The sequence below is a fragment of the Pleurodeles waltl genome, chromosome 9 (genome assembly GCF_031143425.1).
Source record: "Pleurodeles waltl isolate 20211129_DDA chromosome 9, aPleWal1.hap1.20221129, whole genome shotgun sequence".
NCBI classification, from domain to species: Eukaryota; Metazoa; Chordata; class Amphibia; order Caudata; family Salamandridae; genus Pleurodeles; species Pleurodeles waltl.
In genome coordinates this window covers 1,003,836,237-1,003,863,449 of record NC_090448.1, presented here as the reverse complement: position 1 = coordinate 1,003,863,449, position 27,213 = coordinate 1,003,836,237, and the positions used below count along the sequence as shown (strand labels likewise).

General features: G+C 46.0%; 1 protein-coding gene across 1 annotated transcript in view; it reads right to left on the bottom strand.

The window, feature by feature from the left end:
- The window catches only part of PLCB2 (phospholipase C beta 2), a 453,229-nt gene extending 447,281 nt beyond the window's left edge, over nt 1–5,948 (bottom strand). Inside the window, exon 1 of the mRNA XM_069208592.1 lies at nt 5,540–5,948. Coding sequence (XP_069064693.1) covers nt 5,540–5,623 — 84 coding nt within the window. The 5' untranslated portion in view covers nt 5,624–5,948. The remainder of the gene's footprint in view (nt 1–5,539) is intronic.
- Between the last annotated feature and the right edge of the window lie 21,265 nt (nt 5,949–27,213).

Genomic DNA, 27,213 nt, shown 5'->3' with positions numbered 1-27,213 from the left:
ATCTAGTTTTAGAATTACTTTTCTGCTTCTAAGTTCTGCTTTCACTGTTTGTTGTCACTTCTGTTTTACTCTGTGCTTCTACCTCGCCTCCCTCTTCTTTCCTCCACTGTAACTGGCCAGCCATCTTGCAAGCGCTACGAAGCAGTGTGTGCAGTTGTCACACACGATAAGGCTAACGAATCACTAATAATATAATCAGATTCTTTGTATGGCAAAGTTAGTCAACAGGTTCCGTTCTCCCTCTGTACAACATCTAACTAAGGATACACATAGAGAGAGAAGCATGTTTCATCACCTTTACAAATCTTATCTATTACTGGGCTAGCCATTTTAACTCGTATGATCCTTTACATGTCGTGCTCCTGGCCAGTTCATCAACGTCACCGTTTTTATTGTCAATCATCAATGCAACGGGCCCAGCTGCAGGAAGCACAACACAGCACCTTCTGGCTTCACCTACACGCACATAGCGACATTTTCACACACTCAGAGGATGAAGCAGTAAAGATTTGAGAGGAGGTTGCAAGATAATCATCGAAATCACATGTGGTCTAGTCTGAAATGGAGGACTAGGCTCACTTAGAAACTTTCAAAGTTGCTGCAATCATGCACACTACCATGTCACCCTAAGATATCTACCAAGTCAAAGGCTGTGTTCAAAGACCCATGAGAAATAAGCGGAGCACCGGGTGGTGACATAAATGTACACATTTGTCAAGTGACTCCAGGCCATGTGAGGCACCTGTATTGTATTGTATATTTACAAAGCACATAAAGCCATCCGTGTCAACACCTTCTTTCTTTCACATTGCTTAAAAATGCTCAGCATCACAGTGCAATGGCTGAGCCCAGCATGCAAATCATCGTTGGCACCAATGGTGAGACTTAAGTTGGCAAACACAGCTTGGAGAGTTAGGACAGCAGACACACATGCATCTGCAGACATTGTCAAAAGCATAAGTTGTACATCTGTGAAATCACACACGCGCAAACACATATTGCCACAACTCAGTGTGTACACCTCTAACAAGGGGACACACTAGAAAATATCATTTTCTTTTATTTAAATAGCTTTGTTACTACATTTACACTGATCACTCACAAGGTGATGGACACTAGCTCACCTTTTCATGGACATATTCGGTCTCCTTTTTCATGTCCAAATACGGAACTCAATGCATTGCTGGTTATCAAAAATTAACGTCGAATGAGATTTTCATGAACATACTCCTTAGTATATAATACAAATAATACAACGACGTTGAAATCGTGTGCTTTTGAGTGCTTCATTTATATATAATAATGGAAATGTTAACACTTTGTACAATTCTTATGAAATAAGCGAGGAGGAAGCACACTGCTTTGGTTTCAACCTATGATAGTAACAAAATGAGGCTCCCTTTAAGAGTTGAATTAAAATTATTTTTGAAAGACTGACACAAACAAGTCAGAAGAGTTTCTCCTTGGAACTTCTGTTGTTCAAAGAGGCCACGACCTGTGGGTTAAAAACACTGCCAAGAATGAGAAAGAACTGGGGAAATCTGATGTATTAAATCCAAGCCTCCTTTTAATTCACCATTTTGTAGAGGACTCACACTTTCCAACTTGTAATGGTGCGATTTTTCCGACGCTGCTGCACCTAACCATGGCTGGGTAGTACATTAGCCATCAACAGAAAAGGACCATTATACCATTTTATAATTCAAATCTAATGATGAAATGGGAAGTGACATAGGCTGGAGAATGCAACATGACAGGTGCTGGAATGGGATGTGTTATGTGAAAGGTTGTACGTGATTATGAAGATTGGTAGACTTAAGTGAAAGCGTGATTTTCCTCTACTTGCAACTATGTGTTGCAAATTTAATTTGCTTAGTGTTTTAGAAGCATCTACTACTTAAATCTCATTTTCTCACGGTGTACAGAAAACATTTCATTTTGAGGCCTACGCTCTTATGTTGATCAGTCAATAACCTCAAAAGAGCCAATGTGACTGAAGAGCTCCATCTGATAAAACCAGGCTTTGATTGACTGTTTTGGTTCAGGGAGGACCTCCCCCAGTAGTTGGGATGAACTGTTCCTATTGGAGAAGGGTAAAGACTGATTTACACATGGCTGGGTCAAAAGTGGGGTGTCATGGTGGGCACAAAACAATATATTGGAACGCCACCCCAAGCATCTGTGAGTGGTTAGACAAATTGCAGGCATTCCTTCCATCATCTTTTGTGTGTTTGATGCACCACCCCAAGTGACAAAATTTTGCACAGATGTCCACACATGGGTTCCGTGCTCATTGTGCCACAGAAGCCACATGCAACTGAAGAGCCCCAACCTGGGAAAAAACTGTCTTGGGTTGCTTTGGGTTGCCTGTTAGGGTTCAGAAAGAACCTGGCCTGGCAGTTGGGATGGACTTGGTCCTACTGGAAGAGAGTCAACACTGATTTGCATATGGCTGGGTCAAAACTGAGGTGGCGTGGTTGGCAAAATAATGATGGGTTGGAATGCTATCCGGAGCGATAGCCAGTGGTTAGACAAATTGCAGGCAATCCTCTCATCCCCTTCTGTATGTATGACAGCAAACAAATAGTTAACCAATTGATTATCTTCCATTGGATCAAGACGTAGAGAATCTCCTTCAGGAATTTAATTTATTTAGTGCTCAAAGGGTGTAACTTGTTATATCAGTAGTAAAGAGCAGAGATACTGTCCGCTAGGCACTGATTGCTTGAGGGCCACAGGAGCAGGCACATAGAAACATGATATAATCTGTATGAATTCGTTTTTGGAGCAGAAATCTTTTCCAAGCCAATGATCAAGGAACATACATCCCCAGGATGAGAAGTCTTTCCTTATTTTAGACAAAGTAGACATTTTGAAAATGATCTTGGACACTCATGTCATGGACTTCTCTCCAGCCCACACATCTGATTCTTGAACACTCTTCTGCCAAAATCATCTCTAGAATTTAATACATAATAGCCTACGCGTCCAAGGGCTTCAGACTAACTTTTTCCTTTAGGAGCCAATATGTCCCAAGAAAAATAAAGGAGGAGTCAATTAAATTTATTACAAATGATCAGGTTAGGATGAGTAGTAATTAGTATAAGATGAGTAGCAATTAGAATATAATATAAGCAAAATATTTTATATGCCATAAAAAACAAAAACACCTTTGTTCATTTTTCTGTTCATTTCTACTCTTCTCAACTGAATTTCAACTATTAACTCACTGATCATCTCATACTTTCAGCACACCCTCTCGCCAATGCACCCCTCTTGCTGAATCAACTCTCTTGCTCCTTCGACTTTCTGGCCTTCATCTATCCACAAGCCCCCATTCCCATCCTCAATGCTAGTCCTAGCTACATATTCACCCCATGTCTGTTCTCCCCAATCCACTATCTTGTGCCATCAACTTTCTCATCTCATTCATGCTGTCATGCCATCCACTCTCTCGTCTACAATCCTCCTAATGACTTCACTATGGCTACACTTCCATGCCCTTTCTTGCAGCCACTCCAAACCTCTGTTTTGATTCTTCTGGACTTTACATCAGCATATAACACTGCTAGTTAGTGCTACCTTTGTCTTCACTGATATGATGCTCAGCAAGCTGCCTTCCTACCTCTCTGACAGATAGTTCTCTGTTTCCTAGTGTTTCTCGCATTCTCAGCATCTTACCTACTTGCAAGTACTTAATCTTGTGCCCCTTCTGCTTCGCCCTGTTTTCTGTCTCCTTAAGAAATATGAATTTCTTTGTTTGGCTTCTCAGATCATCTCTATGCTGATGCCTCTCAAATCGTTGTCTCTTTCCTCTATTTCTCCCCCACCGCAAGACTTGTGGCTTGGTTTTACTAACTGCAAGCCACCACGCATAGCTTTCTGTCCATGTATATTGAACTCTGCCATGCTCTAGATGTTCCATTTGCCTTTACCCAAAGCACCAGCACCTCCCTGACCCCTACTTTCCACCACCTTCAGCTAGAAGTCTTGGCACACAATTAAACCCCAGCATGTGCCTGGTAATCTTTATCCACCACAACCATTCTAAAGATTTACCCCCACTCTTTTTCCACTTGTCCAATGGCTCTACCAATGCCCCAGCAATGAGGAAAATATATCAAATGAGCAAGATTGATTTTAGCAACAATCACTAGAGTGGCCTATACCAATACACCTTTGGCTCCCTTCCACCCAGGACCCGGGGAGGGGGCAAATATCTACTTTTCAAGACTTCTGTCAAATATTACCCCACACATGGAGAACATTAAGGTAGGGGGAAAGAGGGCAATTTACCCATAAAATAGGCAAATGACCCCTGTTGCCCTATAACTTAATTGTATGATCCCATGTCCCTCATTTCCACTACCCAGTCAGATCATTACAAACTCTGGACTGGATGGAAGACAGGTTTTACAACAAATAATATACTCTAGGTATTACATCAGATTACTGTGCCCTCAAACACCAAAGACTATTTATACAACCTTTTATCATGTTTACCTGGACTGTTCATAAAACACTCATGGAATCATTTACAGCGTTTATTTTATAAATGTTACTTTTTGTTAGATAAACTAGTAAACAAATAAAATTCTGTGTCCAATTTAATATATGTCCGATTACACAAGAACACGGGTGGATCACAGACACATGTGGCGTGGCCGAGCACCGGTCAGTCATCATCCCTCTTACCAGAGCCTCGTGTCAATCTGGACATGATCTCATTTTGCAGCTGTGGAGTGAAGGCGGAGGCTGGGAGAACATGTCGCTCAACCTGCATCTAGTTAGGAGCCAAGCCTTTAGTGTATTATTGGCTGCACTGTACAACGTCAGTGCTTTGTAGAACATGGCAGGCCACCTGGGACATTCATTGGTAGGCTTGTGACAGGGGTCTGTCTTCAGGACTGGGTTTGAACGTAGCATTCACTATTATATACATTTTGCTCACAGGGATATTAATTATTTGCTGCTGCAGAGCAGTAATGTTCCTTAATACTGGGCCAGTCCGCGAAATAGTATAATATTTCATGAGTTTCTGCTCAAGAGTGTCTGTAAAACATGTCTGTTTAGTCAACATATTTGGGAAAGTATGCTGTTAAATGAAGTGTCTGGTCCCAGTTTTTAAAAACTCTACCTAGGGAATGGGTGGGAGATGCTTCAGACCATGCAAGAGCTTACTTGACTTGCTCCATATGCTTGCTTGATGGGTGAAAACTACTGAAATGTTTTCCAGGTCTGTGTGAGGTTTTCGCTGATAACTGACACAAACATGTTAGTTGAACCCTGGAAAGGTACACATTTCGTCCAGTGTTTTCCAAAGCCCTTGGACAAGACAGGGGCTTACATCCCTCAGTATCGTCCTTGCTGGGACAGATCATTAATTCATACAACATATTGATGTAGCTCGAGAAACACTAAGTGTACGCATTTTAGCAGAACGTTTCCTAACAAATGATCACAAGCAAAAAATATTGCAGAATAACAGCAGACATATGAAGTTTGTGTTCAATCAACCAAACTGCAGGTGTGTACTCACGTCGTCCCATTTGATGAAGCGCTCCCCCTTGGAAAGGTACTCCTTCACCTCAGGGGGAGTGAGGACCGGAGTGAGCATAGACATGCTGCCAGAGCACCCGTCCTTTCAGTGGTACCTGCGGGCTGTGCCAGGGGGCGCGCAAGGCGTCGAAGGGGCACGCGGACTCTCCTCTCACTGTCTCCAGGCCTTTCCTTCCTCTGCTTGTCACATGGTGCCATCTATTGCACTCCGGTCTACACAGCCCTCGGTTCCAGGAAGCAAACGCTCTTATTTAAAGGCAGCCACTGCCGTAAAAAAGCGCCTCAATGCAAACGCGCCTTCAGAATCTGCATTGTAAAGCAGGCAGGCTCGCCAGGTACCAACGAGAGGCGAAGATGCAACAACTGCCGTGCGCGTGAGGCTGCAGACTGATGCAACCTCATAAAACACACGCCGGGGAGAGGCCGCAAACTACCACAGACCTGCCTGCACGATTGCAAAAAGCGCTTGCCCCCAAACTTCCTTATTTATAACTTCCTGTGCGCGCTGCTTCCCACTTATCTCTTCGAGAACGCACAATTTCACCACATGTTGAAGCAGCCACCTCACAGCTTCAGTAGACACAGTTGTTTAACGCTGAAAACCGCACACCTCGCCAGACTGACGCTGTAAGAGTACTCGCCCTCTGAACTAATGCACTTGAGAGAATGTGGGCATTTTTTGCAGGGACCCAGTTTACCTGAGGGGGTCACTGCCTTTCATCATGAGTTTGTTCGAACACCTCATAAGAAAGTGGTTGGTAATAAGAAGGAGCGGCAAAGAGGGGGTGTGGTGAAAGACAGAAAAAAACAGAGAGAGCTGTGACAGCGCCAACTAAGGAAAGAGATTCACATTTGCACATAACCCCTTTGGGGAGCAGAGGCACGGAAACTCGACACCAATGTTGTGTGTAAAAGGCCGCTTTATTGGAACAGGTGCACTTACAACATTTTAACCTCTTGCCTTAAAAAACTAAATCCTCACTAGACATCAAGTCCACCTAACCACACAATCCTCCCCCTCCCCTACCCCGACCTCCCCCCTCCCTGTCAAGTTCTCCTTCCACCCCTCTCAACTCCTGTTTAACTACTTCCCAATCCTACTAGTTTGTTCTCCTCCTGAACACTTCCAATCTTCCTTCCTGCCCGTCGCTACCTGCTGCTGTACCCCCCCTACTATCCAAAATTTCCCTGCCATCCTGCCCAACCGCACGTGTTTCGTTGGCTGCAAGCCCTCCTCGCCGCCACCCGCACCTGTTCCTCAGCGACGCCGAACCAATAACATAGCAACCCACCACTATGCACCTGTTCAGAATCTAACGACCTGAAAATCATATACCAAGCCCGGTATAAATGAAGAAAAAGGAAACCCAAGGAAAAGCCCAGGAAATAGCCAAGAAAGAAAGGGAGGGAGGGAGGGGCAAAAATGTCCCTGCCCAAAACGAGCCGGCCACTGTGTCACCTTATGACAAAATGGTGGCCGGCGACAAAATGGGCACATATATATCCCCTTTCTATTAAGCCCAAAAGAAGCCCAAAAAGAGCCCACGGTGCCTCGGACCGCACCACCCACCCCAAAGACCCCGGGGGGGGAGACCTCATTCTTCGGCAGGTCCCCCCCGGGACCCCATTCTTGTCGGCATTTCCATAAAATGCTTAGACCTTAAAGTGGTCGCGTGGAAAATTGCGGGACTTTACCCCATGAGGTACCCATCCTTTTCTGGCTCTCTATTGACGTTCCTCTAATTGTTCTAAAAATGTAACTAATATTGTTTTTGCATGGGCACCATCCCATCTGCCCAGGACGCTGTTGCTTCTTAGATAGATTTATGGCACTGCACTTTTTCAGGAGACTCCCCAAAAAGGGTGCATTTCAAGAGTTCAGTCATGCTTCTGGTTCATAACACCTTTAATTGTCAACTTTATACACTTCAAGAGTCCAGTATTATACCTGCAGGCGCTTGATACATTCTGATACTCAAGAGTTATGCCCCGGGAACGTGACACATTCCAATAGCCTGTAAACAAGCCACCGCCCTCTTGCCACTTTCCAATAGTTTAGAACGGTGCCTGCATGGATCAGCCCAGCAGCGCGTGGGCACAAGTGGTGGACATCACCGACTCATTTTTGGGGACCAAATCTTGTTTTTCAAGCTTTAATCCAGAGTAAGAAAAAGACAGAGAAGAGAGAAACAATGAAGAAGAGAATGAGGAAGAAAAATATAGGAAAAGTAATAGAGAAAACAAGTATGAAAAATAACCCGCAAAACAGAGGACAAGACAGAAAGTGTAGAGTGGAGAATAAAAGAGGCATTAGGTCAAATAATGGTTACACCCAGGGGTGTAGCTTTAGGAGGGTGTTTGGGGGTGTTACACCCTCCTAATAAATGTATTTACTGATAAAGTTTGGTATAAGTGCTTTCAATCGTGTATGTTGAGGTGTCCGTCAGATTTCACCAGGAACTTTTACACACAGGCAAAAACGCAAGCACACTCTTTCAACTTTTGGAAAGACTTAATAAATGTTGGTTATTTCACAAAATAATGTGTTTTCTCTTACTTGGTACCCCTACCAATCAGCAGTCCTCTCCCTTACCCCTGCAGGGTCTCATTAAGAGTTTGGCAGTCCCACCGTGGGACCGCCAACCTCACAGAAAGGACACCACCACCATGGCAGTGCCACCCGAGCGTATTATAGTGTTCGCATTTTGCTGACTGCCGGAAACATTGTAGCACGTGGTTCCCGCTGAGCTGCCTGGCAGGGACTGTGCTAGGTCAATATCATAGCACTTCAGCACCCTAAAATTGTGCACTGTCTGCAAAGGAGACATTGCGCATTCTGATGGGGCTGGGCGGGGGGGGCCTGCACTGCCCATGACCTAGGCATGGGCAGTGCAGGGGCCACCACATGGACCATGGCACTGGCTTTCTGCCAGCCTTTCCATGGCAGGGTCCCCACCATGGAAAGGCTGGCGGAAAGCTGAGTTGTAATCAGCCAGGCGGTGCTGAGTACAAGTCAGGCTGCCGTCACCACTTTGGGAACCATGTTCTTTGCGGGAATGACAGTCTTTAGGCGGGCCCACCCACCAGGGTTGTAATGTGGACCATCAGCCTCATAATCAGGCCCAGAATATATTTTAACATTATGTGTCACCGTGATTGTTAGGGCATCTGAAGCTCACACCTCCCAATCAAACTGAGCAAGCTACGTCCTTGGTTACACCCTCATATACTAGCTCACATCACATATGTAACCACTGTAATTTCACTATAATCAAGTCTCATCGATGCATAGACTCATTATACTTTATGTGAAGACCAAATTTGATGCATCATTAGAGTGCCTAGGTGAGAAACCAAATTATCTTGCTAAGTCAATAGAACCTACAACAAATGGCGTACAGCTACAATGAATATTATCAGAAAGCTTTCTCGTTGTTAAATGCATTATTACCTATCCAAATCCCCATACCCTCTCTAATGTGTGTGCAAATGAAATGGCAGGTTCAACATAATTATTTTATTCTAGTTGCCCCTATACCATTTTAAAACAACCAGCAAAGGAGTATACATCCATAGAACTATTTTACATACTAGAAATGATGTGTCTGAATTTACCTTAGCAAATTGTACACTTTTTATGAACATTCTTCTTGCCTCAAATTAAGAGCAGTTTGTGCCTGACTTGGCCCCTCCCATCTTTTTCTTGCGGAGATCTCCTCCATAGGGTTGGAGATCTCCGCACACATAGGTATACGTTTTGGTAGTGGAGTGGGAACGACAAGGTGAAGTGGCTATAAAATGGGGAATGCATGCAATTAACTGGAAGCCATTCAGCAAAATTTATAGAGGAAAGGAGGCTCATACAAAACACACAGCCACAAAACAGTAAGACAACTGGAATTCACAAAATGAAAAATGCACTTCTAAAGTTAGTACAACCTATAAACTGAAAGCCAGCCTTGGAGTAAGTGGAGCACCCACAATACACCTCATAGGAACTAATACTAAAATAATTGAATTAGTTCAACATTCACCACTCTGTAGTTATAGTTAGGACTGGGTTTCAATAGGAAATTGATTTTTTGTTTCCTAATAACTTTAGCACTGTTCGAAGAATCTTAGCAAAACATTCAGAAAACAAGTTTCATCCACCTCAGCTCCTTCCTAGTGATCCAGTAAGTGGGGCCTGGGAAAAAATGGGGATCTCAAAACACGTTTTTCACATGAAATTTACTATAGGAATTTTGTATAGGGCTACATCCAAAACAGCTGAAAGGAATTACACCAAATCTGGCAGCAAACTAGCTTTTGATCCAGAAAGCGTGCTTTTTGTGATTTGGTGTAAATCTATTCACTTGTGTTTGAGAAATTAAGGCTGGACATTTATAGATATTTTACATTGCCCTACATTTGGTACTTCCACAGAGAACTTCTAGCTCAAAGCACTCCATCTCATTTGTTGGCTGCAACATGAAGAGAATGTTGCAGCCGTGATTATAGAAATCGGGGACTCGTTCCCCGTGTCATACAAAATAAGGAAAAATAATGAATAAGAAAACAGGGTAGGTGTACCTTGACCCTGTGGCCATTGTTAGCCAGTCCCAGAGGGACCACCTTCCTACCGGGGTCAAATGAAGAAGATTTGTTTGTGGTGCTGTGCTACCATGGTACTATCGCAGCACTCTGTGGAGCCCCTATATATTTTCTCAGAGGTACCCAAGCGTTGCTGCATTGAAAAAAAAAACTTTGTAAATTAGGGTGTCTGTGGGGCTATCTGCTGACTGCACACACAATACCAAACACACAAAAAGTGATGGGAGGTATGCTCGCAATAAGTCTAACCACTGAAAGTTGCTAAGGCAGCATTCCAACCCATCGTTCTTTTGCCTAACATGCCGCCTCATTTTAGACCCAGGCATATGCAAATCAGTCCTAACCCTGCTCCAGTGGAATAGTCCAGCATGAACTGGAAGGCCTGGTCTGGCCAGAACAGGACCACAAGGGATCAAGGACCAGTTTTGCCCTGATTGGGGCCTGTCAGTCGGGTATATCTTGGGTCTAGTGGCACAGTGAGCGCTGAACCCACGGCTGTGCATACCCTTGCTACTTAAGGCGATACATCAAACACACAAAAGTGGATGGGAGGATTATTTTCAAAAGTCTAACCATTGGCAATCACTCAGGGTGGAATTTCATCCCATTGTTCCTTTGCCCACCATGCCACCTCAATTTGGAGCGAGCCATGTACAAATTAGTCTTTACCCTGCTCCAATAGGAACAGTCCAGCCTGAACTGCTAGGCCACTATGCCACTGGAAGCAAGGAAAGTCCAATTGATGGGCCCCAATCACGATGAAAACTGTCTTGGGTTTCTTGTACTGGTTCAAGGAGGACCTGGCCTGGCAATTTCAGCTGGACAGTTCCTATTGGAGCATGATGGTTGTGAGCTGCCCACAGTGGGGAAGAGAATGGTAACATATTACTTAGAGGTTTTTTTAATGTGATATACACATTTATACACACACATACACATATATATATGTATATATAAATATATGTATATATATATATATAACAAAGGTTACAGTAATGTTATGATAAAACAAAAGCTTAAGTAATTATATTGTTTGAATTACTGAAATATACTTTTGTTTAAAAATATTGCTGACTTTTGGAGAAAGATAAGCGATCTGCTTTATGTATATATACACATTGATTTGCTCACCCCTTGATAAAGCCAATGGACTCACTTTTTATATTTTGGTGTTGTGACCCTTTAAGAAAGTCAAGTAAGTCTGCCTGAGTGTGGCTAGGCTCTGCGAGACCAACCGCAAGCTTTGCATGCCAAAAGAGTGTGCACTGTGGGAGGTAGGGCCCTTGCAGGTTTTTAGGCACAACATCTGGCCATATGTCAGGCCCAGCACCTAACCCTATGCTATGTACAGCCAAATGCCACATTCAGCAGGGTTAAGGGTGCCCATAGGGGATTGGCTAAGGCCCTGTGACCAACTCAATGGCGCTAATGGATGAAGGCCCTGCTCGTTGCGGGTTTGTATGCCCGCGAGGTGTTGGAAGTAGGAAATGGCCATTGAAAAGGCCCAGCAGCAGACACCATGCTGCGCTTGGCCTTTGGCCATGGGGTTGGCGTTATGTATTGTAATGAAATATTACTTTATGTTAAAAAAAAATTAGAAATCCACTGAAAAAAACAAAGGTTAAAGTGACTTTATAGTTAAGTACTGAAATAATATCTTAATTTCCATTAAAAAACCTTAGAAATTCACTGTAAAAAGGCAAAGGTTCATACCATTTTAATCAAGCAAAATCACTGAAATTCACCAGTTATCTCAAGAAACTATAACTCGTGGCCTAAAGTAACTATAACATGCGACACCCCATGCACAGTGTTGTCATCTATGAAGCCATTTCAGATGTTGCAGTTATGTTATCAATGATGTCACAGAACATGTCATGAGTAATGTGATATGGGAGATACTTAGCAGTGTATGCTGAGGGCATGGGTTATAGTTACGTTAGGGAACGATTTAAAGTTATTTAGATAACTATAACTAGTGAATTTCAGTTGTTCGTTTAACACGGTTTGTTTTAACTGACATTTTCACCTAATATATAACATCCCTTTAACCTTTGTTTTTTCAGTGGATACATGTTAAATATTATACAGTGTCAATCGCCACTGTGTATTTATAGTTAAGGCTGAGTTTCCATGATTTTTTTTTTTTGATTTGCTAATAACTTTTTAGGTGTTTGATGAATCTTCAAAAACCATTCCAAAATATGGTTCATCCACCTCAACTCCTTCCTGGAAAGTTTCGGAGTGATCTGTAAATTTGAAACAGAGAAAATGGGAGGACCCTAAAAAAAAAATCCCAGTCCAGTTGTCCACAGGAAATTTAGACAATGCTACACCCAAAATGGCTGAATAGAATTACACCAAATTATGGCAGAAAGCTAGATTTTAACCCAGAAAGTGTTCTTTTTGTGTATTGGTGAAAATTTGCTTAGCCATTTGAGAGAAACCATGGTTCAAAATATATAATCATTTAGTCACTCAGAACTACCAGGGAGTAAAAAGTGAAAACTGACAAATGAAGCATTCTGATTGGCTAGTCCCACAAGACATAGCGCTGTGATTGGATGGCCACAACATGAAGAGAAATGTTGGCTCCAGCATTTTAGAGCTCAGGGACTTGGTCCCCGTATTGTAAAAATGAAAATTAAATAAAATATAAGGGGGCAGGTAGGAATACTTTTAACCCTTGATCTTTGTGGCTCAAAGAGGGCTAGTTGGACTTCCACCTCCCAGGATCAAAGTGCAAAGAATGTTTTTTTAAATTGCTGTTGACCTGTGGTAATTTCACGTAATTTCACAGTACTTTTCAAAAATACAGCAAGATTACTGGGGGCCAAAAAACAAAGTGAGGTGGGTCCATGGGGTGATGAGCGATCAGGGAAATTTGGCCATCTATGGTGGGGAGGGTGTGTGCCACATGTAGGTGGTTGGCCACAGGCCAGGCCTTGTGCCCAAACACACTCTGCACAGGTCTGAAGGATATGTGAGGCAGAGGTTGGTCACCCATGGGGTATTGGTCCACCAACTGGGTATTGTATGCCAAGCCTGTCCGTAGACATACAGGAAGTTAGGAATCTGTGGAGGTTGAGTGGAGGCTGGGCACCCAGCCCCTCACCTGTGCACAGCTGTAGGCCATGCACTACGGGGTTAGAATAGTTAGATACAGTAATAAAATCTTACTCCACATTCGAAAAAACCTATTAACAAAGGTTAAAGTGACATTATAGTTAAACATCTCAATACTTTTCTTTACATTCAAAGACAACTTATAAATTCACTGAAAAAATAAGGTTAAAGTGACATTATAGTTAAGTGAAAATGTCAGCTAAAAATACCATTTAAAACTCAGAATTCTTTTTTGAAATTCAGCAGTTATGTTTTTGAAAAGCAAATATAACTTTCCCATTTGCCATGCACTGCTTATAACATCACAACATCATATATTATATCACTCATGACATGTTGATATCTTTCATAACATCACTGATGACATCAGAAATGACACTTTAATGGCATCATTGGGTATTGGAAGTGTGTTTGTATGTGTAGGTAGCAAGTAGGTTTAGTAGTAAACATACATGTGAGTAAATATAAGCATATATATTTACTTTCGTTAATGAGGACCAGTGTGTTTATGTCTGGGAATGTCTGGATCAGAGGTGTGCTCCAAAGGGTATTGCGATGTATTATTAAGCAATTCTTCATCTTACTCTATTCATGTTCAAAGGTGTAAAAAGGACTAAATCATTTAACCATGGCATACTGGTAAATGCCCCCCACGCTCTAGCCAAGATGTGCCTTCTAGTCGTCACCAATTGATATTGATTGGTCAGAGAAAAAGGATAGCCAAAGCATTACTTGGCAACGAATACCCATGCAGTATTCCAGGATTGGTATTAGCCTGGTGCCATTAATAAATGTCCCTCTCGAGTCAGATGCAAAAGCAATGAAATTCTTATGTGAAGCTATAATTGACTTGCATCATTATGAAATATCTGCATCTTTCACTCTTAATGTTTAAAGGGAAAACACGGTTCTAGTAGTCATTACTAGGTATCCCTGTCAAGTCAATTTCAAAACTATGGATATTCCTTCATGAAGGAAGTTTCACAAGTCGTTATTAGGTGTCCTTCTCATGTCTAATTCAAAAGCATTGACATTTTTACATGAATCCACAATTCCACTAGTCCTTAAAAGGGGTTGCTGTTGGAGTGTAAATTTTAGCAAAGCTTTTAGTGCCCCTGATGTCAGCAGAAGGTGACTTTTCATGTCACAGCCGTGCAATTCCTCATTGGCTAATATGGGGCTCTATGGAGTACAGGGGCCAATGGGGATCAGTGCAGGCGGTGAAAGTGTACACCGCCGCGGATGTGACCGCCATTTTCTATCTAAATCCTGACTTGTTTCCTGACTTTTCACAGGACACCTACACTGCGTCTGCTGCTTTGACGTGTGTCTGGAACCTTTCATGCCCTGTGTGACCGGGGAAAGGGCCCCTGCCTTCACTTCGGAGGAGTTGGAGCGACTGGTGGATGGGGTCCTACCCCAGTATGGACTTCTTTATGGGGCTCCAGACCAACAGGTGAGTACACCTCGGGCACGATGCATGTGGGAAGGATGCCTGGAGATGTGTTTGCAAGCATCGTGTCATGGGGGGATGTTTGGTGGTAGTGTACATAATGGGCGCCGGACGATGTGTGTGCCAATGCTGATGGAAACAGGATTGGTGGGCCATATGTGTGACAGGCTGGGTTGTATGCGTAATGGTGTCCTCCTGTCTGTATTCCCTCTGCAGGTCAGTGGCCATCAAAAGAAGGGATTGTGGATGCAATCGCCGAGGACGTGCAGACCCTGGGGGTCTACAGCAGGTGGAGCACCCACTGTATGATACAGTGGGAGGACCTGAGATGCTGGGCACGGAAGACCGCGGAGGCCCAGCTGGGGATGGCCTCCCAGTGAGGAAGGGGTGCCCGTCGGAACCTGAACCCCCTGATTGCCCGCATACTGGTAGTGGCCTACCCAGAGCTGGATGGGCGCTTGAGGGCATCACAGCAGCCACAAGGGGTTGAGTATAGTGGGCATTACTATAATAATTGGTAGGTGGCATGGGATACGGGTGGTGCGTGTGAGTTAGGGGGTGCCCCTTAATGCCAGGCCAGACATTGCAGCGTGATCCAGCTCAAGAGTAATGGGTGTATAGCAAATGCAGGTAACCTAGCTCGTTTGTATTCCATGTCAGTCAGGGATATGTGGGTCCCAGGAGGTGTGAAGATGGCAGTGTTTGGCCCTCATCTTGCTGTGGCATCTAGCCAAATGAATACCAGTTCAATGCGTAGTGCTCAATCCTCATCCCTGTGTGTGACGGTGCTGTGTATGCCAACTGTGGTGTTGGTGCTGTAATTGACCCAGTGTTCCCTTTCTCTCCCCCTTTTTTCTTCTGTCATCCTGTCAATGTGTGCATTAGCATCATCTGGCAGAGGAGCAGGGGCACCAGCGACAGATGGAGCTGCATCCCACAGGACCCAGGAGGCTGAATCCACCGATGCTGAGGGAACCAGTGGGACAGAGGGCGAGGGGAGCACCACGGCTGAGACAGGAGGTGACAACACTGACTCAGATACCTCCTCCGATGGAAGCTCCCTGGTGGTGGCGGACACCTCTGTGACTACCCCAGCTGCAGGTACAGTCGCCACCCTCCGTACCAGCACCCCTCTCCCAGTAGCCCTTCAGCGTGTTGCCTGTGCCCGCTCACCCAGGAGGGTGGGCATCTCCTTTGCCCCAGGCACCTCAGGCCCTGCCCCAGTGAGCCCTGCTGTCCTGAGTGAGAAGGCTATTGACCACCTGCAATCCATCGCTGTAGGGTAGTCAACCATTGTGAATGCCATCCAGGGGCTGGTATCCCAGATGCAGCAATGCAATGCATTCCTGGAGGGCATCCACTGTGGATTGGCAGCCCAACAGAGATCGGTTCAGGCTCTGGCCTCCTCTCTGATGGCAGCCATTGTCCCTGTTCCTACCGTCCCCCCTCCAACTACCACTTCCCAGTCCCAGTCTCCTCAACACCAACCCATCCCATGCACACATACAGATGAGCATGTACACAAGACATCACACAAGAGTGGCACAGTCAAACACAGGCACCACACTTCAGCCCACAAGCACTCACACAAACACCAGACAGTTGCAGGCACAACCACATCCACTGCTTCCACTGTCTCCACCTCCTCCTTCACCTCCCTCACAGTCACGTCTACACTCACACCTGCATTCACTCCTTCAACATTCACCACCAGCATAGCCACACCAAGCAGCACACACACCTCACTAGCAGACACCTCAACAACATCCATCCACATGTCCCCTGTGTCCTCTCCCACCCTGTCTGCCCCCCCCTCCTAAAGGACACAAATGCAGGCACTCAGACACCCAACAGCCATCCACCTCACATCAGCACACTACCCATGCACTTGCACCCAAGTCCAGCAGACGTACTCCTCCAACAACCACTCCCTCAACCTCCACCCCCATCCCTCCCCCCTCATCCTGCCTCACCGTCCCTGAGAAGCTGTAGAGACAACCTGTGCCCAGACTAAATTTGTATAGTCTGCCTAATTGAATTTGATCAAGTTGACAAAATCTGGCATAGATTTGTTTCTGTCTCCCCAATAATATCATTAATGATATGTATGATTCTTCTTCAATGCCTAATTGTGTTAATGCTAATTCGATTGAATTTATTTCACCACTTTGGGCAATCTATGGTGATCATATATCTTACGATATGGTTTTGCACACTGTCTTTATGACACCAATTTTGTGATTGTAATAAAGGTTTGAAACTTTATTCAGTTTGGAGATTTCTTTTCATGGCCACAGTGGTCATGGTGTCTAGATGTTTGCAGTATTAAATTTGGTTTAAGGTTCACCACACTTCTTTCTGGGTCGAAAGGTATGTTGACCTTAGTGATGCGTTTGATTCCTGTGAAGGTTGAAAACGTGCTTGCAGTTCCTCTCAAGTCAGATGGAAAAGCACTTTATTCCTTTTATCCAAAGTGCAGTTACGCAATTCTTACATGAAGCCGTATTCCCACTACGCATTATTAGGTGCCCCCATCTAGTCAGATGCAAAAGCACTGTAATTCTTACATGGAGCTTCCGTTCCACTAGTCGTTACTAGGTGTTCCTCAAAATTCAAATGCAAAACCATTGAAATTGTTTCATGAGGGTGCAATCCCAGAAGTTGTTAGTAGGAGTCCCTCTCGAGTCACATGCAAAAGTATTGAAAATCTCCCTTTGAAACCACATTTCCACTAGTTATATGTGTCCCTCTCAAGTCCCCTTTTATTGTGTAGAAGTCACCCCTAAGGTAGGCCCAGGCACAGAGCATGATGCACTGTAATTAAATGCCTAATTTTTTTCCTATTAGGAGGTGCCACAGAAGAGAGCTGGTTTTAGCCCATTTGAACTTCCATATGGCCATCTTGTTAGGAGACCTTTCAGTCTGGTGAAGTCGGTGTGCAAGAAAACCCCCAGGATGTGGTTAGCTACATGCTAGCCCACAGAAACCAGATAGCCATGTTTTGGACCAAAGCTTCTGATAACTTGGAGGCTAGCCAGGAAATCATGAAACTCTGGTATAACCAGAAGGCCACTTGGGGGAGTTTCAATCTGGCCAGAAAGTGTGCATGGTGGAGCCAGTGAGGCCCAGGGCCCTACAAGACTGTTGGACTGGGACATATGACGTGACTGAAAGGAAGGTGGAGGCTACCCACTTGGTAGACCTCAAGACTCCCAGAAGCCTCTTAGGTTTACTCCACATCAATCGCCTCAAACCCCACCTTGAGATGTCTGAGCTCACCATGCTGTTGGTGACAAATGATGGAGAGGCAGAGGAGAACAAACTTCTGCCTGTCCTCCTGTCATCCAACGAAAAAGACTGGTCTTTGGAAGGTGTCATCTTTTCTCCTACCCTGACCACTGAACAGCAGAGGCACTGTTGCAAGCTGCATGTGGGTTCAGTTTGCCTCACTGTTTTCCCTCACTCCTGAGCTTAGCAAATTGTGCCCCCATTATATTGATAATGGGGATAGCCTGCCTGTCAAAAACAAAATATATGGAAAAATAGAGGACCTGCGTCAAGAAGGAAGTCTCCAAGATGCTGCAATTGGCAGTGATTGAGGAATCGAGTATCCTCTGGCCCAGCTCTGTGGTGCTGGTACCCAAAGCTAACTCATGGGGCGCCCCAGAACTAATTTTCTGTGTGGACTATAGAGAGCTCAACTCAGTCACCAAGACTGATGTTCACCCATCCCCTGGGCTGATGAGCTCATTGACCGGTTAGGGGCTGCCAAGTTCCTGAGTATATTAGACCTTACTTCAGGGGACTGTCAGATTGCCCTAACTGAGATGGCTAAAGAGAGGTCAGCATTCTCCACCCCAGAGGGCCACTTTCGATTTAGAGTGATGCTCTTTTGAAGAATGTCTCTGCTACCATCTAGAGGTTGGTGAACTAGGTCTTAACTGGGCTGGAGGCCTTCATCACTGCTCATCTTGTTTACACAGCTGTCTTAAGTATCAGCAGGGAAGAGCACCTGTTCCACCTGCAGGAGGTATTTCTGGCCCTGCAGCAGGCAGGCTTGACTACCAAGGCTATATAGTGCCAGATAGGGTAGGGCTCAATGCTCTACTTGGGATACCTTGGTGTGGGGGTAAGGTGCAGCCATGCCAGGCCAAAATAGAAACTCTACTGGCCTGGGAGCACCCCAAAACCCAGACAGAAGTGAGGGTCTTCCTGGGCCTCACAGTTTGCTACAGAAAATGTCTTAAGGGATATTGCACCACTGTTGCCCCCTTAACTGAGCTAGCTTAAAAGAAGCAACTCAAAAGGTTTTCTGGACAGAGGAATGTCAGAAAGCCTTTTACATCCTTAAACAGGCAATGTGTACAGCCCCTCCACTCAAGTCCCCTGACTTTTCCCAGGAATCCATTGTGCAGACGGATGCCTCAAGATATGGTATAAAGGTAGTCTCATCACAGCTAAATGAGGAGGGCTTAGACCAACATGTAACTTTAATCTCTAGGATGCAGCCATCAGTGGAACAGAGATAAAATGCTATTGAAAGGGAAGACATTGCTGTGGCCTGGGCACTGAAGAAGCTGAGACCATACCTGTTTGAGACTCACTTCCAGGTTCAGGCAGACCACATGCCCTTCTGATGGTACATACAGATGAGATGTAAGATAAGGTAATGCATATCTGTACAGGAATTGGACTTTACTGTGGTACATCACCTGGTCAGTCCACTTCAGTGCTGATGGTCTGTCCAGGTTCTTCTGCCTTAGTGACGAGAACTCCAAGGAGGTTGGGTAGCATTCCCCACTTTCAGCTGGGGGGGCATGTTTAGACCTGTCAGCTTTAGGGTCGCCTCCACCAGACATTTTGCCTTCACCCTATTTTGCTGAATTCATTTTAGATGGCTTTGTGACTCTGCACTTCACCACTGCTAACCAGTACTAAAGTGCGTGTGCTCACTTCCTAAAACATGGAAAAGTTGACTTACACCTGATTGACATACCTAATTTACAAACAAGTCCCTAGTAATGTTGTATACCATATACACAGGGCCTGTAAAGTAAATGCTATTAGTGGGCCTGCAGCACTTATTGTGCCACGCCCAAAGTAGTCCCTTAAAACATGTCCCTGGCCGGCCACTGCAGCCTGAATGCAGTTTTAAAATGCCACTCAACTTCACAATACATACCCCTTGCAAAGCCCTAAACTCCCCTTTTATTGTATATAGATAACCCCTACGAAATGCCCTAGGTAGCCCACAGGACAGAGTGCATTGTAATTAAAAAGTTGGGCATGTAACTTTAAGTTTTACATGTCCTGATAGTGAAAAACTCCTACATTTATTTTTCATTACTGTGAGGCCTACCCGTACCATAAGATAACATTGTGTTGCTTCATTACATTTAGTAACTGCTAACTTCTGATTGGAAGCAGGTGAACATTTCATGTTTGGTGTCTGAGAAATTCTAATATAAAACCCTCTTGAATGATAATGTCAGATTTTGTTTTTAAAAACAGATTTTATTGATTTTGTATATTCTGGTCAAAGAGCCAGAATGATACACGAGAAAACATGTAGTCGGACACGTAATCTCAAAAAAAGGAAACACACATCAGGTAACCATGTCCTCTTCCCGCTGCCCCCTCCACTGACCCCAGCCCCACATCCAGAAGGACCTGCATTTTTCATAGAATGGTCACAACATGGTTGCTCTGCGTCAAAGTTCTGGATTACTTCTTCCATACATTCAGCAGTATTGTGAGTGTTGCCATTACTATGCTTGGTGGTCATCCCACTGCTGCCAAATCTTTTTGTGCTTTTGTGGACATCCCCTAGCCTGAAACACCAGAAATTCCAATCCCATGCAGAAATCCCATGCCCCTCTTCCATTTGTTCAGGGAAGGTGCGTTGGGCAGTTTCCAGTCCAGTTCTATGTCCCTTTTTGCCATGGTGAGACCCAACAAGAGAAGCGCCCTTTTATACCTGTTGCCACCTCACCCCTATGTGAATCAGGTCCAATTTAGGGTCCAATGGAATGTCCCAGGATAGCACCTCACCTAGGCAGCTAGTCCCCCCCATTAAATGAGCCAACGAAGAGCTGTCCCACAAAGTGTTTATGAATGTACCATCACTTCTGAGACACCACGGGGACTCCACAGCCCCTAGGCGCCACAGCCAGTGTCTGGTGTAATATGCCCTGTGGAGATATTTAAATTGAATAAGGAGCAGTCGAGCTGAAATGGCTGCCTCGTTAGGCACCTGCAGCACCTCCGACCAGTCATCATCATCCAAAGGGGCAAGGTCTCTATGTGCACCATTATGATTTAGAGATCGATATAGTGTGGACATTTTGTGATCCCCTATGTCACCAGTGAGGAGCTTGCCCTCCAACGGATTAAAATCTGACAAGGCATCCAAGTTTCTAATGTAGGGCGTTATGGAGTATCTCAGCTGTAGATAGTGGTGAAATTGACTACAATGTAATTGATAGTCCTGTTGGAGTTCTGGAATGATTTCAGCACTCGGCCTGTCATGATATCTCGCAGGGTCGAGATGCCTATCATGTCCCATCTGGTGATTCCGCTAGGTGGGCCACCTGGCACAGGGCTGAATTTTGCCACAGGGAGGAAGTGTATTCTGTGAGTCTGCCCCACTAGTCCCAATGTCTCAAGGTATATCGCCAAAGAGATAAAACCACCTGTGTTGCTGAAGGGAGGTGGTCTGTTTTCTCATTGACATATAGAAGAGTCAGTATCAAGGTGTCACCCAAGGCCCACATTTCAGTGGCATACGCGGGCTCCCTGTAGGGGGCACACCACCACTCATTTATGATGTGTAGCTGCAATGCTGCATAGTAAGAATATAAATCCACCACTGTGATGCCCCCACTATATGTAGACTGAAAACCTGTGGATAGGGACATGCAAGAAAACCCTCTGGTCCAAAGAAACCCAGAAAGAATAAAGTTTATTTGCCTGAACCACCCCAGCGGTATAGCATACGGATAATTTTTAACTTGATATAGTAGTCTGGGAAAGTGACCATCTTAAAGATGGCCAACCCTCCCATCAAGGACAGTGGTAATTGGGACCCCAGACGGACCTCTTCTTATATTCTAGGTATGGCTGGTTCAATAGTTTTTGCCTATGACCATTGGACCTCAGGCGATAAATGTACTCGTAAGTATTTGAACCCTGTCGCCGCCACCTGTATGTCTTGCGTCCAATCATATGGTCCCCTGTGCCGATTGAGAAACTGCAGGGAGGTGTTCAGGTAGAGGTTGATTGTCTTGCTGGATATTTGTAAGATCTGGAGAATGCATGTACCGGAATGTTCAGGATCGGTTATAGAGAAAAGTATGTCAGCTGCATAGAGTTATTTTCTATCGGACAGGCTGCGGCCCCATTCGAAGCAACTTACTTGGGCGTTTATTCTTACCCACATTGCCAGAGGCTCAACACCTAGAGCGAACAATTGCTGGGAGAGGGGACATGCCTGGGGTGTTCCCTGTTGAATCGGAAATGTCTTCAAGACAGACCCCGCAATGCGCACTGCCGCTGTCAGATTTGTATATAGCAGACGTAAGTATGTAAGAGATAAAACGAGGGGCAAAGTTTAATCATGACAGTAATTCGATCAAAGAGCACCAGCTGACAGAGTCAAAGGCCGTGTCTAAGTCCGTTCGCAGGATAACGGCGGGTCTGCCAAGACGATCGAAAAGGGCCATAGCATTGGACACAAGCCAAATGTTATGTCTGGTTGCGCAGCGTGGCAGAAAGCCGGCTTATTGCAGGTGAATAAGTGCTGAGATGTGGGGGAGGAGTCTGTTGACCAGAGTCTTTGCCAATAACTTGACCTCCATATTTAATAATGAAATAGGGTGATAGAAGACCATATCTTCCGCCAGCCGGCCAGGCTTGGGGGAGGATGACTATCTCGGCGTGATGCCAGTCATGCGACAATGCCTCTTCCTCTGTTGTATTGTGAAGGGCCTGAGTTATGTGTTTGCCTATTTTGGACATGAAGAGTTTAATGAACTCCCCTGGGAGTCCATTTGAGTCAGGGCCCTCCCGGGGCACAGTCCCACCACGGCCACTGAGAGTTCCACGTCAGTTATATTTTCGTCCTGCAGCAATCACACGTCATTTGACAGGATTCATAGGGTTAGATCATCCACAAAGTCCTTGATTTAGGCTTGTTGGAGCTGGTTTTGTCTCTTGTACACTGCTCAGAAGGATTGACCAAATCGTTGCGCTATTACATGGGGGTAGGTAAGGAAATCTCTGATTTGTGGTGTGGGGACCATCAGAGAGGCTTTTTGGCACAGTCTGTGAAGGAGTTTGCTCAACTTGTCCCCCCCCCACTGCTAGATTCTACTCTGGCCAACCAGGCCATCTTGGCCTCTTCAAGGAGGAGTTGAAAGTATTGCTGCTGCACCAGGCCCAGCTGTCTTGGTGCTATGTTCCCATCGGCCCATCTGCCCTGGGCTTCGAGGCTCGCAGTTGTGATTCGAGTTCTAGCTGATTTTATCGTCCATGTCGACGTTCCCCTGTGCAGTGGCTAATGTCTATCCTGCTCTGTACCAGCTTGAGGGCCTCCCAGAGCATCATAGCCAACGCCATTGACCATGTGTTACATGCGAAGCATTTATCTATGCCCTTTCCCACGTGTGCACGGTAAGTGATGTACTGAAGGTGCCACAGTGACATGTGTCACCTGAATTGGTGGTCTCTCTGGCCCCAAATCAAGTCCCATTATGAGTGAACAGTGGTCGGTAAGGCCCCTCCCCAGGACGGCTGTCTCTAATACCCTGTGGGCGTGTGTCAGTGGTACAAAAAAGTAGTCTAACCGGGAGAGAGAGAGACGTGTGATGCCAAGAAGTATGTGTAACCAGGTTGAGTAGAGTAATGTGTCCTCCACACGACTGTCAGCCCCAAGGCCTCCATCATTACAGAGAGTTTAGTCCTACGTGGAGGGGCCCCACCATTGCGCGAGTGACTTCTATCCTTCAATGTATCCATGATATCATTCCACTCACCACCTAGTACCACAAACCCATCTGGGACGTGTCCCCACATTTGTGTTATATTGTCTAGAAGTGTTTGTTCTAGAGGGGGGTGGGGCGTAGATGCAGCCCAGGGTGATAGTTTCATTGTAGTGTGTGGCAGTTATTATGATCTACCTACCCAGGCAGTCCATGACCATGTTGGGTGGAATGGGACTGTCTTTTGCATGAAAATACTAGTACCTCTACAGCCCTGTGTGAACACCAAGTGGTGTACCTGAGTATAGCCATAGTGAGCCAGGCACAGGGTCCTGGTGCCAACAAGGTGTGCCTCTTGTAACATTAGAATGTGTGCTTCCACTGCATGCTTCAAGACAACCCCCCATTTAACTCTGTCTAAAATTCCCTGGACGTTTCAGGTCATAATATGAATGCGACTAGTGTGACCCGCAAGCCTGCCATGGTTGGGATGTTGCAATGATAGCGTGAGGGGTGGGCTAGCCTCAGGCAGCGAGATTGTACCTGAAAACCTATAAACACAAATATGACTTCCCTAACATGACCATCCTCCCCAATACACTGACAAACAGGAAGTATCTGTCTTGGAATCCAGTGCATGGGAGCCCCATCAATCAATCAATTAATCATAGCATTTGTGAAGCACACTACTCACCCTTGAGGGTCTCAAGGCGCTGAGGGGGACGTGCTGCTACTGCTCGAACAGCCATGTCCTGAGGTGTCTCCTGAAGGTTAGCAGGCTCTGTGTCTGTTGCAGGTGGATAGGAAGAGTGTTCCACGTCTTGGCGGCGAGGTGGGAGAACCATCTGGAGGCATCCCACCTCGGAGTACCATGGATCCCCATACCCCTTCTAAAACATAAGCTAACAATAAGGTAGAACCTTAGTGAGAGGTGGTGGTCCTAATCAGGGTCCACACTGAATAGGTTGACTTGTCATCAGTATCACAATACAGTATCCCCATCCCAGTCATGGTCAAACGAACCAGCTGTCCCTGCCTCCTCTCCCCATCACCACAGACATCAGGTCGGGGCATTGTGCCTGGGATTGCATCAGGATGAGAGGGATCTGTTGTGTCTTTGTTTGGTAGGGTGCCTTGGTCTGGACTTCTCAGAGCCCTACGAGGAGTCTGAATCCCTCTGCACTGGATTTTATTGTCATAATTTCACTTACTCATCCATCCATGTTTGCAACTCAAAGACGACTCTCAGGCGGGCAGGGTAGAGCAACATGTATGGCAGGGGGAGTTCCTGAAGCCTCTGCTTGGTGGGACTGCTGCTGCTGGTCGACCATCCTCACATAATCCGGGAATATAATGATTGATGATTCCTGATATACAAGCTTGGGCTGCTATCGAGCATGGCGGAGTTTTTCATCCCTATCCATATAGTTCAATATTCTTGCAATGATGGGTCGGGAGCGAGCCCCCTGCAGCAGTTTCTTTGTCAGTGCTCTTTGTGCCCTCTCAACTACAAAGCATGTGGATAGGACCTCTGTTGGGACAACGGAGGGCAGCCAATTTTCTATAAATAGATCAGTGGAGCATTGCTCACAGCCCTCTAGGAAGCCCACGAAGCTCAAGTTGTTCCGTTGCACATGGCCCTCAACGTCTTTGACCCTGAGCATCAATTACTTGGCCACGGCTTCAAGCTTATGGATTTGCCCCCGTAGGGTAGTCACCGAATCCTCCACTCCTGAGACACGCTTCTCCACCTCGGTTATTTGTTCCACCGTTTTCTTTAGGTCTTGACGGAGCAGCGTTGCCTCCGACTCCACTGCTCCAATTTTGGCACCCAGCATTACTCTGGATTGAGTGATGGTGGCGAGTAGGGCTGCATTGTCTGGATTCGATGTGCCATGCTTGACGGGGTCAGATGCCTGCACAGTGCCCCCAGGCTGAGCATATTTGTCAATTGTACTCTGTTGCGTACCAGGGGGGGTTCTTGTCTTTGGTCATTGGCCCAGCGGGCAACATACAAGTAGGAAGGAAAGACCTACAAGAGCCCAGGGTCCGCAGGACTGAACAAGCAGTAACACCATCTCCAAAGGTGATCAGCTGATGCAATATAGTCAGTAGAAGGTCCCTTCAGAAAGGATGGTCCAATGCGCCACTGCAGGTCCTGGGCAATGGTCATGGCCAAGCACAACCTCACCTCCACCCGGTAGTCTGGCCTTTGTGGGGCAGAGGGCACCAGTGCAGTGGCCTGCTCCACTGGTTAGGCCTGGAGCAACTGATCTCCACGCTGCCGCTCCGCAATCCTTGAAGGGTCAAGAAGGGCGATCCCTTCCTCTTCTCAGGGCACGGTAGGGGGAAAGTAAATCAGGCACTGGTGCTCTCACTTAGGCCATCAGTCCCTGGCCATCAGCCCCTGGCCAAGAAGCAACCGCGTCAAATCCACTAGAGCAGGGGCGCAGGCAGTGGGCCCCGCCAAGTCCCGCCAGGCACAGTAGGCTCTAAGGGCAGCCGATCCCCTATGTGGCCACCCCAGCATCCCAAGCAACTGGCCCCAGCAACCCGAGAGCCATGTGCTCACCGGCGCTTCCAGGGATGCCCGCACCTCACCTCAGCCTCCCCTGGCACAGTCATTCAACTTGTTGCAGCAATTTCCCTGGGAAGGGTGCAGTCAGAGGCGTACAACTAATAGGCCATGCGCCACAGTGCACGAGCCCTTCTGACTCACCGGCCACTGCCCCACTCTGCCACCAGTCCACTCACTGCAGGCGGGCTCCGTCCAGCACCCCTGCCTGCAGACACTAGAGTCCAGGAGATGCTGCCGATCCAGCCAGGCTCACCCGGGGATGCAGCGGGATATGTGCCGGGTTGGGCTGCAGGCAATCAGGACTCGGACTAATTTCACCCGATCTCCGGGCCCCCCCACTCCACCATCTTGGAGCTGCAGCTGCCCATTCAGCAGCCACTGCTATGCTTCCAATTCTTCGAGCAGTTTTGCAGGAGGCTCCTCGCCAAGGGATTGCTCTTAGCAGAACGGGGAGTTATCGGGGGATAAGACAACACTGCAGTGTATCAGGATGGGGTAGGATATAGTGGCGACCACCGGGAGCTCTTTAGATTGCGGTCACCATGTTCAGCAGTAAGCCACGCCCCCTGATAACGTCAGATACATTTTTTTAAATGTCACATTTAGAAAGTTGGCATTTACCTGCCCTAAATATTTGGTGCCTGAGTCACATTACTGTGCTCATTTGGAAGTTGGGCTTTGTTTATTCCTCCAAGATAGACACACAACAGAGGGTTTAGGTGTGCCTGAATGGGACATTACTGGCAGGATGGAGGGGGTGGGACTGGGTTCAGCCCCACTTTCAACTAAATAGGTTGTGCTGTGCCTTCACACACAGGACTTGTCACTCATGCAGTGTTCATGCAGGCAGCCAACAGCCAGGGCAAGGGAAGCAGGAAACCTCAAGCACTGTAAAGGTAATTCTCTAGAAACTTCTCCTACTTCAA